General features: G+C 41.2%; 1 protein-coding gene across 1 annotated transcript in view; it reads left to right on the top strand.

Moving 5' to 3' along the window:
• Window positions 1-12,421, top strand: part of LOC134578161 (transient receptor potential cation channel subfamily M member 4-like) — a 76,942-nt gene that overhangs the window by 43,486 nt on the left and 21,035 nt on the right. Inside the window, exons 9-17 of the mRNA XM_063437165.1 lie at window positions 65-164; window positions 272-390; window positions 2,984-3,355; window positions 4,233-4,364; window positions 4,625-4,754; window positions 5,036-5,181; window positions 6,282-6,394; window positions 11,090-11,185; window positions 11,270-11,701. Of these exons, the coding sequence (XP_063293235.1) occupies window positions 65-164; window positions 272-390; window positions 2,984-3,355; window positions 4,233-4,364; window positions 4,625-4,754; window positions 5,036-5,181; window positions 6,282-6,394; window positions 11,090-11,185; window positions 11,270-11,701 (1,640 nt within the window). The remainder of the gene's footprint in view (window positions 1-64; window positions 165-271; window positions 391-2,983; window positions 3,356-4,232; window positions 4,365-4,624; window positions 4,755-5,035; window positions 5,182-6,281; window positions 6,395-11,089; window positions 11,186-11,269; window positions 11,702-12,421) is intronic.

The following is a 12,421-nucleotide window of genomic DNA, read 5'->3' as shown; positions in this document are numbered from 1 at the left end:
TTAATTAATATCACATGTACTGAAAATATTATTTATATGGAACACTACACACACTTTTTTTCAGGTTGAGAAAATTGTGGAGAATCGAGATTTGGTCACTGTGTATTCAAACACCGATGGAACCGAGGACTTTGAGACTGTAATTTTGAAAGCCCTGGTAAAAGGTATGTCTATAATAAAATGTAGGTTTATAATAACCCAAAATACAGCAATAACTCACTGGATTGTGTATGCAGAAGAGATAATATTTTTTCTTTTCACTATATATTAGCATGCAAGAAGCAGTCGAGCGATGCCCAGGAATACCTCGATGAACTTAAATTGGCTGTGGCCTGGAATCGCGAGGATATCGCCAAAACAGAGCTGTTTCATGGTGAAATCCTCTGGCGGGTGAGACAACATTATGTTTATTAAACTTTATGTGCAAACAACTATATTTATTTACTCGTTTTTTTTTTTTTATTGCACTTTGGAAAAATTAATAAATAATAAAAATAGTGTTTTTCAAGCAAAATTTCATTTGTAGAATATATACATATCACATATGCAGATATGCACATAAACAATTTTAATGGTTAATAATAAGTCAAAATCATAGACCACAATCCAAAAAGGAACATAAATGAAATGGAAAATAGTGTAAATCTCAGTTAATATCTTTCATTCAGGAAACAAAACAGGGTGCTCTTATCATTAATTATGTGCATTCTCCATATGTGATCTGTATATATTCTAGAACTGATTTTGCCTTATAGAGTGGCTGATAAATTATATTCTTGTGGTCGATATTCATACCACTCGGAGTAACCCTATTCTGGGCTCATGCCTTTTTTTGCATTTTTGTTTATGTATATATTGGTTCTGCAAAGCAGGTTGTCGTATTGTAAACTTAATGCTGGTTAACAGTAACCTCTTTTTCCTATTTGAGTGCGGAATCATTAGATCTAAATCATGCGCTTTGTAGCATCTCTCTACAAGGTTACTGTTTTCAAATGAGTATGTTTCCATGTTGATGTGGGGGGGGGGGGGGGGGATTTACTTAGTGCCCCCACCCGCCGCCCAGGGGTGGGGGCGGGGGGAGGACAGTAGGTCCCCCCCCATTATCGTTATGGCCCCCACCCGCCGCCCAGGGGTGGGGGCGGGGGGGGAGGACAGTAGGTCCCCCCCCTTTTACCATTAGGGCCCCCACCCGCCGCCCAGGGGTGGGGGCCGGGGGCTGGAGGACAGTAGGTCCCCCCCCTTATTACTATTATGGCCCCCACCCGCCGCCCAGGGGTGGGGGCCGGGGGGGAGGACAGTAGGTCCCCCCCTACTACTATTATGGCCCCCACCCGCCGCCCAGGGGTGGGGGCCGGGGGGGGGAGGACAGTAGGTCCCCCCCCTTATTACTATTATGGCCCCCACCCGCCGCCCAGGGGTGGGGGCCGGGGGAGGGAGGACAGTAGGTCCCCCCCACCTATTAATATTATGGCCCCCACCTGCCGCCCAGGGGTGGGGGCCGGGGGTGGAGGACAGTAGGTCCCGTCCCCCCCCTTATTACTATTATGGCCCCCACCCACCGTCCAGGGGTGGGGGCCGGCGGGGGAGGACAGTAGGTCCTCCCCTTATTTCCCTTTTTTTTTTTTTTTTTTACAGTGAGCAGCCACAGGCTGCTCACTGTTTAGTGGACATGCCCCTACTCGCGGTATAGCGAGTAGGGGCATTGGGGAGATTTTAATCTCCCTTGTGCTATTATGGGGGTCATATTGACCCCCATAGAGTGAGGAGGGGACCTGGGGGGCTTATGAAGTGGTGGGGAGCACTGCTCCCTGCCGCTTCTATCTTTACATATTACAAGGAGGGAGCTGCACGCCGGTAGCTCCCTCCTTGTAATAAACCGAACAAACAAACGAACACTGATACACAGTGTTAGTTTGTTCGTCTGATTTTTTTCTATTCATTCATTCGTCTGTCTGATGAATGAATGAATAGGTGAAATTCCCGTTCGCATGTCCAGGTGTTTCACTGGGCATGTGCGGGAATCTCACAGTCTGTGTAGTGTGGGCAGATGACGTGTCCCACAGGGACTTCACCTACCCACACAAAGATGGCGGCGCCCTGAATATAGATCGGGGCAGAAAATAAAGAATAAAAAATAGGTAATGTGGGGGGCTTAGGGGCATTTGGGGGTGACTAGGGGGTCGATTGGATGTAGTGGAGGCGGGAGGGGGGGTTAAAAAAAAAACGGAATTCGGCATGACAGTGCCGCTTTAAGGCACTGTCTCTTATCTTTTTCCACTGGTTCCTGGATGCTCCATTGACTTACCTTTTTTTTTTACGGTAATTCTAACCTGGATGTTTACCGGTTCCAAGCCTCTCTCCCACTTTAATCTAGCCTCATTCGCACAGTCTCTTGGCCTCTTTTTCAAATCTGCACTCTCTCTTTCTCTCCTCCCTACATAGTCTGTGTTTGTTTATTGTATGCTTATCCTGATGAAGGTCCCTGTGTGGACTGAAACATTGAGATGATTATTATGTAGTTAAAGCTCAAATACTTTTTGAAGCACAAATCTGACTTTGTGCGCTCTTTCTGGTGAATATACTGTGGCTACGAGACTGCCCCCCGTTAAAAAAAAAAAACGTTGTCTTTCACAGGGTGGTTTAAGAAACAATGCAATTCCAAGATGGTTTCTTCCACATTGAAACTCATCACGTTTTAATGCCAGCTAAAAACAAAACTATATTTTGCATAAATTAAAATTATAATATTTTCACTATTTCCAGAATTGTTTTAAACTGATTTACGGATAGAAGCCCCACATCCGGAAAGACATTTTTCGATGACCTTCTACATTTTGTAAATTACTGCATGTTATGCAATACTTGGCTGGCCTAATGCAATTTAGACACCAATTTTGATGTTTACTTTATTTCTTTCTCTTATTTATTTTATTCTGTTGTCACACACTCTTTGATTTTTACTAATTTTGCTATTTTAATCCAGGCGTCAGATCTGGAGGACACCATGACCGATGCATTGGTGAATGACAAGCCCAGCTTTGTGAAGCTCTTTGTGGACAATGGTTTGAACATTGTGGATTACCTGACATATGGACAGCTGGAGGAACTCTACAGTTCAATTTTGGAAAATACAGTTCTATGTCACCTCCTACAGCGCAAACACGAAGAAAGACGAGAGTCCAACAAACCTCACCCCAGTGAATTCATTCCAGTGGACAATACCACTAAAGGAAAAGAGTATAAGCTCTATGAAGTGTCCAAAGTTTTGAAAGAACTGCTGGGTGATGTTTGTACACCTTTCTACACCCACATCCTTGGAAACATGAAAAGCTCCGTTAGCAGAAGAAATTCAAATGTGGGTATCTAGATAAAATAATTGATCAGTAGTATAGAAGCTCCATTAATCTTTTTATATGTGTGTAACGCTAAACACTAGTCATTTACCACTAGTAGTTGAGAATATTTGGCTACAAAAGCTTGTTGTCCTGGGTATCTATGACCAGAAGCTGGTGAGATAGATTCCCTGACTACAGAGCCTGTTCAAAAAAATGCAAGGTCACAGGTTCAAAAATGCCTGGCACGGTCAATACATCCCTTCATCCTTCCGAGGTCGAAAAATGAGTACTACTATCAATTGGGTTATAATAACATCTATTATTATTCAGCTGCCGATTTGGTTAATTCCGAGAGCATGCACTGAAATGTGCTTTGAGTCTCATTGTGGAAAAAAGCCCTATATAAATACTACACAAAAAAACAAGTAAAATTATGGCACTGAATGATATTACAAATGAGTAAGATTTGTTAATAAAAAAAAAAGCAGCACTATATAATGTGAAAAAGCTCCAATCACATGTATAAACATAAACAAAAAAATAAAGTGCACTATGTCTTTAAGACTAAAAATAAATACTTTATAGTAAAAGTTAACTATGCATAAAACAATTAGTATAATATTATATTTGTACCCAAAGTGACAATGTATATAATAGTTAATATAAAACAATTAACATTGTCACTTTGGGTACAGACATACCATTATATTAATTGTTTTATGCACAGTTAACTTTTACTATAAAGTATTTATTTTTAGTCTTAAAGACACAGCACACTTTGTTTTTTGTTTATAGCTATATAAATACTAGTTATTATTATTATTATTATGTTTGTAACTGGATAGAATTTTGTCAATGGGTATTCTGTATGACACTGACTGCTCTTTCTGTCTGCAGAATAAATCCCAGCATCTGGCCTACGGTGAGCAAAAATATGAAACGAAAAAGTCTATCACTCCATGGATTGACCTGTTTATCTGGGCAATTCTTCAGAACCGTGATGAAATGGCATCATATTTCTGGGAAATGGTGAGTGTGCATGGAGTTGGAGTCCTGACAAGTAGATGGCAGGAGGACACGACGATGGCATCCCAAACTTTTCCTCTGACAACCTGTATCTTTTAACACTAAAGGGTGTGATAAACTAATAGGAAAGCTTAGTCCTAAAATCAGCTCCGGTTGGGTATCTTCAATTAGTTGAATGTTTGGGAAGGCAACCTATTTGCTTTCACTATTCAATAAGTTCTGCTGGAAAATGGCTTCCGTAAAATCTATTGTGTTTTCCGTAGGGTTCAGAGGCTGTGAGTTCTGCGCTGGCCGCTTCCAAGATCCTTAAGGAACTTTCTCGCTTGGAATCAGAGGCTGAAGAATCAATGGCAATGAAGGACCTGGCTGCAAAGTTTGAGCATCTTGCGATTGGTATGATATATACTTTGCAGTTCTGAACTTCTGATTTAGCTCATGCATAAACGAAGTAAGCAGTAAGCTTGGTGCTTACATATGAGGAATACTTCTACTGCAAGTTCCAGTTTATTTGGTTACCATGGTGACACACACTTTTAGAACTTTGCCCCGGAATTGTGATTTATGTTGAGAAAAGCCCACTGCACCCTTTGGCTAACCAAGTGCAGACATGGGCAAAAGTAGACACAGGTGGACAAAAATGTAATTTTGATTGAGACAATTTCCTTCCTATGCAGGAGTGTTTAATGAATGCTATAGAAACAGTGAAAATCGAGCCTTTAAGCTTCTGGTGCGACGATCCAATGTCTGGGGTGGTGCCACTTGCCTACAACTCGCTTATGAAGCAGATGCACGCAATTTCTTTGCGCAAGATGGAGTTCAGGTGAGTTACTTATAAAGATACAGTGTATGTGTTTTCATGCATACAGTATGTGAACATTTTGTATTCTTTAGTTACACTGTTATGTGATCTCTTATCCGACTTTCTTAAAGGGACACTATAGTCACCAGAACAACTACAGCTTATTGTATTTGTTCTGGTGAGTATAATCATTCCCTTCAGGCTTTTTGCTGTAAACACTGCAGTGTTTACATTACAGCCTAGGGATACCTCCACTGGCCACTCCTCAGATGGCTGCTAGAGGTGCTTCCTGGGGCAGTGTTGCACAGCGTAACTGACATTTAGTGTCTCCACCCTCCTCATAGAGACACATTGATTTATTACATATCTATGAGGAGATGCTGATTGGCCATGGCTGTTTTTGACTTGTGCTGCCTCTGCCCCTGCTCTTGATAGTCTCAGCCAATCATATGTGAAAGCTTTGTGATTGGCTCAGAGCACTACTTTTGATGATGTCAGCAAAGCAGGCAGATCAGGGGCAGAACCAGCAGCTGCAGACTTGAAGAAAAGTAAGATTTTACTATATTCAGAGGAAATATAGGGGGCAGGGGGCTGGATGGTGTTTTTTTTTAATCACTATAGGGTCAGGAATACATTTGTATTCCTGACCCTATAGTGTTCCTTTAATGAGTCTGTAAATTGCCTCTTACCATTTCAAGTTTTCTCATGGCAGTGAAAAAGTTATTAAATTAATAGAAACAAAAATCTTTCCCCTAAACAAAGCTCTTCAACACTATTTGATCTCAGGGTGTGTTAATTTTGCAGGGTTGTTCAAGTGAGTAATGTGAGGAATTCAAATGGAACTTCAAATTTAAGACCACAGTAGCTAAACTGGAAGCATGGCTGAATTATTCTAATTTGGCTATTTTGGCCTTAAACTCTGAATTCCTGACAATTCTCACTTCTCAATTAAAACTGAATTTCAAATTTAGGGTAAAAATAGCCAAGCTGGGTGCATAGCTGTTTCAGAGAATGTTTCAACTTCAGCAGAAGCAGGTTTACCTATAGTAGTCAATGAAAAGAAGAGTTAATAATAGCCATCTTTTTATTCACTTTTTTTCCCATTGATTTGTATTTTACAGTCCATGTTAACGGAGAACTGGTGGGGTCAGATGGCACATAATACACCCGTATGGGCGATGGTGCTAACCTTCTTCTGCCCGCCTCTGATATACACAAATCTGATTGAATTCAAGTGAGTGGTACCCTACATGTAACTGTGATGTGTGTGCTGGTTACAAATGTTACCAGACTCTAGATATACAAGAAACCAGACCTATACAGCGCTACTATATATGTTGGCCTCTTGGAAATGACAATGACAGTTTCCACATAATTATTAAAATAAGCAGTATTGCATAAAGTGGTGAGAACATACAAGACAATGTAATGTTTTATAGAAAAACCAAACATTTCATTATTATTATTGGCACTTTACAATGTCCAAAAAAATGGATTCAACAGCAAATGAGTCAAACGTTTACAAACATTGACAAGGACAAGAGGTTACTGAGGACCCTGTTTGTTCAAGCTTATAATCTTACAATTTGAAACGGAGAGTTTGTGGTTTATATACACTGATCAGACAAAACATTAAAACCACCTGCCTAGTATCATGTAGGTTCCTCTTGTGCTGCAAAAACAGCTCTGATGCGTCAAGGCATGGACTCCACTAGACCTCTGAAGGTGTCCTGTGGTATCTGAGACCAACTTGCGAGGTGAGGCCTCCATGGATCGGATTGTTTGTTACAGCACTTTCAACAGATGTTCAATCGGATTGAGATCTGGGTTAATTGGAGGCCAAGGCAACACCTTGAACTCTTCGTTATGTTCCTCAAACCTCTAAACAATTTTTGCAATGTGGCAGCATGCATTATCCTGCTGAAAGAGGCCACTGCAATCATGGAATACCATTGCCATGAAGGGTTGTACGTAGTCTGCAACAATCTCTAGGTAGGTGGTATGTGTCAAAGTAACATCCACATGAATGCCAGGACCAAAGGTTTCCCGGCATAACAATGCCTCTGTTGGCCTGTCTTCTTGCCATGGTCCATCCTGCTTCCATCGCTTCTCCAGGTAAACAACGCGCATGCACCAGGCCATCCAACTGATCTCAACGAAAATGTCATTCATCAGACCAGGCAACCTTTTTCCATTACTCAAATCCCTACTGAAGGAGCTTTCCGAGGTGGACAGGAGTCATAATCGGCACTCTAAACGGTCTGTGATGCACTGTGCGTTCTGACACCTTTCTATCATGGCCAGCATTAAGTTTTTCAGCAATTTAAACTACAGTAGCTACTCTGTGGGATTGGACCAGATGGACTAGCCTTCGCTCCTGTTTCGGAGATGCTCTGACCCATCGTCTAGCCATCACTATTTGGGCCTTTGTCAAAGTCACTCAGATCTTACGCTTGCCCATGTTTTTTCCTGCTTCCAAAACATGAAATTCAAGAACTGACTGTTCACCTACTGCCTAGCATATCCCAATATTATTAATGTTATTCACTTCACCTGTCAGTGGTTTTAATGTTGTGCTGATCAGTGTACTATTTATGATGCTCACAAAATTATATTACCAAGTAAAAAGTCAGTCTGCCATTTTGTAATTATATAGTTTGAATTTGAGCCCCATTGGAAAGTATCGCACAAGTTCCTGCTCTGTCATGCTTACCTATCACTGTGCAATCACCATGGAAACCAGCAGAATGTATCACAACATGTAGCAGTTTACTCCAGAATAGCACCTGTTTTCGAAATGCACAGTCATGTCATACATCTACCACCAGCACATGGCACGCTATGTTCTATAATGGAACACGGTGCTTTTAGATATGGTATTACCCTATGAAAAGTGGGGTAGCCAATAAATCTAAAACCTGTGTCTCATGTTGTGAACCTTTACTTTATAGATTGTGTATGGAACACGTACAAGCACACGTATTTCTTTCTCTACATTCCCACTGTTTTAAGTGGCAGCCCATTTTTAGTAACATAAGGAGCAGCAGACTGCCAGCTCTGGGTGCATTGTGTAGGAGATAAAAGCAAATCCCTTCAAGCATGTCTTCTATTGTATGCAAGCAATGGTAGTTGTACAAAGTCCTAGCCGTATATTCTCCCAGGCCGTGCTAGCTAGACATATACTGGCGTTTTAACTTCAGTTTATTGCCGATTGACCAGGAAATTGCACGTTTTAGGCTGGGAAAATAGTTGGATAATTTTGCCAATTCAGCAATTGTGGCCTAATAATAATCCTGCAGATGAAATGCATGACGCACAATTATCGAAAAGAGTTTGGATAACTGGAACCAGTACTTTTATGCAGCTGGAGACTTTTGGGAAATTGCTTTATCCTATTGATGGAGGAAAGATAACTTTTTCCAAATCATTTATGTTACCCAATTCCCCCATCCTTAAGTGTCTCTCTAAGATATACAGTTGTGCTCAAAGGTTTGCATAGCCTTGGAGAATTGATAATATACAAACCATTTTTAAAGAAAACATGAGTGAGCAGGCAAAACACATTTATTTTATTTCTTATGGGATTCATATTCAACTGTAGGTTACAACAGAATGGCACAATTATAAAACAAAACATGGCAAAAAAGAAAAAAATGAAATGACCCCTGTTCAAAAGTCTGCATACACTTAGTTCTTAATACTGTGTATTGCCCCCTTTAGCATCAATGACAGCGTGCAGATTTTTGTAATAGTTGTCTATGAGGCCCTAATTCTTGCAGGTGGTATAGTTGCCTATTTGTCTTGGCAAAATGCTTCCAGGTCATGCAAATTCTTTGGTCGTCTTGCATGAACCGCATGTTTAAGATCTCCCCAGAGTGGCTCGATGATATTAAGGTCAGGAGACTGTGATGGCCACTCCAGAACCTTCACCTTTTTCTGCTATAACCGCAGCTTAATTGACGATCGTCTGGGTGGTTGTCGTTTGTATGCACAAACACGTGACGGCGGCCATCTTTAACTGCCGAACGCCCAGCAGGAGTTGGTCGTCGACCTCCTGGTACTATTCTCGGACGCTATTAATCCCAAATCGTGCTGGGATTCCCAGACCTCCGTCCGTTCGTGTCTAAACCAACGAAAACCGTGCCGTTCAGTACTTTGAGACTCTGGAAGCTAGACCGACCCTATGCCTGAACATTGTGGAGCTAATTCTGGGTTGACTTAGGCTGAACAGCCCTGGAGACAAACTTTATCCCAATGGTATTCCCACTACATTCATGAGATCTGGGCGCTTTTTGGACAGCTTGTGTGCTCAGATCCAAGCTGTCTGGGGATATGTTGGACATATAAGTTAAATACTATATTATATGAGTTATGCATTTTTATGTGGTTTTTGGTATAATTTCAACTCCAGAATATTTCCTGTACCTGGAGATAATTAAGTAACTGTAACCACTTCAGCTAATTATCTCCAGGATAGAGGGGAGGGTTCGGAAAGATGCACTTTGTTCCTATTGGTTTGTGTCCCTTGTAACACTGTGTTCCATCAGGTCCAGAGGGGTGTGCCTCTGGCCTGAAAATGTGTGTATAAGCAATGCCTTGCCATTCAATAAACCAGACTTCTTATCCTTAACTCCCAGCCCCGACTCGTGTTGTAGGAAAATGCTGATCACTAGCTCTGCTCAGAGCTCCAGGAATACTTTACACTTGCAGGAAGATCGTTAGGTGCTGAATTGGAACTTTCTACCGCTCTCCAGGATCGGGGACAAGGACATCCAAGCGGTCCAACTCTAAGCTAGCCTGAGGCAACCATAACACCTTGGCCTTGTGCTTATTGTCATTGTCATACAATTCGCCAGACGTTGCGAGGCGTTTCAAGGTGTTGTCGGGCATATTGTAACTTGGCTTTTTTGTGGCATCGGCGCAGTAAAGACTTCTTTCTGGCAACTCGAACATGCAGTATTGTCGTAATGTGCACCTTGAAGCAACCACATTGTGTTTTTCCAGAGCAGCCTGTATTTCCCTGAGGTTACCTGTGGGTTTTTCTTTGTATTCCACACAATTCTTCTGGCAGTTGAGGCTGAAATCTTTCTTGGTCTACCTGACCCTGGCTTGGTATCAAGAGATCTGAAAATTGTTCACTTCCTAATAAGTGATTGAACAGTACTGACTGGCATTTTCAAGACTTTGAATATCTTTTTATATTCTTTTCCATCTTTATAAAGTTCCATTACCTTGTTACGCAAGTCTTTTGACAGTTCTTTTCTGCCCCCGTGGCTCAGTATCTAGCCTACTCAGTGCATCCACGTGAGAGCTAACAAACCCATTGACTATTTATACACAGACACTAATTGCAATCTAAAAAGCCACAGGTGTGGGAAATGAACCTTTAATTCCCACCTGTAGACTATACGTTTGTTTGAGCAGGGCCCTCATCTACCTATTGTTCCTGTGTCACTGTGTAATTGTCTCATTTATTGTAAATTTCACCCTTTCATAATATTGTAAATAGCTGCGGAATTAGTTGGCGCTATATGAATACCAATAATAATAATAATTTTAACCTATGTGAGTCACCTTGTGTGTCTGTAACAAGGCCAAACCTTCAAGGATATGTAAACTTTTGATCAGGACCATTTGGGTGATTTCTGTTATCATTATGATTTAAAAAGAAGCCAAATAACTATGTGATAATAAATGGCTTCATATGATCACTATCCTTCAATAAAATTTATGTTTTTGTTTGCATGACCAGTCATATTTTCAGAATCAATGCCAACATTTCACAATTTCTGCCAGGGTATGCAAACTTTGGAGCACAACTGTATATCTACTTAACATAATAGCTGAATCAAGACTATTATTTAGAAGATACAAAATGTTGTTGACTATTTTTCACCATTTCACGTGATCCCTTGTTTTTATCCTCCAGGTCTTTCGACAATGAAAATGTAGATGGTCCTCAGCGAGTGGAAATGGACAGTCTTGACATTGATATAAAGACCACTGTGGCCGAAATCATGGAGGGGTAATGGAAAATATAATACGTCAATCATAGCTTAGGGTTTTAGCATTGCAGATACCCAACATCCTTGCATTTATTTCCTTTTAGGGAAGAGTACGAGAAGGGGAAATCCGAAGTGATACCACTCAAAACGGGCAAACCAGAGAATTCAAAAACCATGATTCCTGAGTCGGAAATCATAAGAGAGAAACCACGGCCAACGTGGTTAAGACGTTGGAAGCAGTTCTGGAGTGCACCGGTGACAGCCTTTTTGGGGAACGTAGTCATGTATTTTGCCTTCCTCTTCCTTTTCTCCTACGTACTGCTGATGGACTTCAAGCCAGCTCCTCCTGATGGCCCGGCAAACTCTGAGATCATCCTTTATTTTTGGATTTTCACAATGGTGTGCGAAGAGATACGACAAAGCTTCTTTGTGGGATCTATGCCGGTGACGCAGAAGGTCAAGCAGTACCTGCAGGATTCGTGGAACCATGTAGACATCACGGCCTTGATGCTTTTCATCATTGCCCTAGTTTGCAGGTACATCTGAGTGCTAGAACATTTAACATTATCTCATCTGCTTCTACTGAAAGGGGAGTAATTGATCATCGATATAGCTTTTTTTTTTAATGAAATATTTAGTTACCCCTATTTAACAATTTGCAGAGTATCTCAACCACTTCCATTTCTTTTCCAAAATTAAGATTTCTAGATTTTTCTATTTAATTTTACTCAGGGGAATTGTAGTTATTGAATTGCTTGGGAGCATAGGGAACTGGAAGTTTGGCTTCGTCTTCAGCTCACTGGGGTCTGAGGTAGCGAGAAATCAAACCTAGATATTACCTTTAATAATTTGATTTCTAAATTGCTTTCAATGTTACTTGCTGATGACTGAATTTACAATTGCTCTCTGTGCAATTTCAGTCTTATCATGATAGTTAATTTTTTGGCATAGATACTGGCCTTTCAGGCTTGCTATTTTAAATGGTGTGATCGTTGTGATTGCCTTGCATGCTCTTTGTGATGCATTGAATCAACATAGCTGAACGCCAGCGGAGACGCTGAACGTCAGTGCTGCACGTTGTGACTGAGTAACTGCCACTGGAGGTGTCCGTAGGGAGCAATGTAAACGCTGCCATTTCTCTGAAAAGGCAGCGTTTACATTAAAAAGCTTGCAGGGACAGGCAGTAGACACCAGGCACAGACATCTACAGAAAAAGACATACAGCAACTGAGGAAGCCTCTAAACGAGGCGAAATG

Source organism: Pelobates fuscus, chromosome 11 (genome assembly GCF_036172605.1).
Source record: "Pelobates fuscus isolate aPelFus1 chromosome 11, aPelFus1.pri, whole genome shotgun sequence".
In the NCBI taxonomy this organism is placed as follows: Eukaryota; Metazoa; Chordata; class Amphibia; order Anura; family Pelobatidae; genus Pelobates; species Pelobates fuscus.
This window is presented reverse-complemented; position numbering and strand designations above follow the sequence as displayed.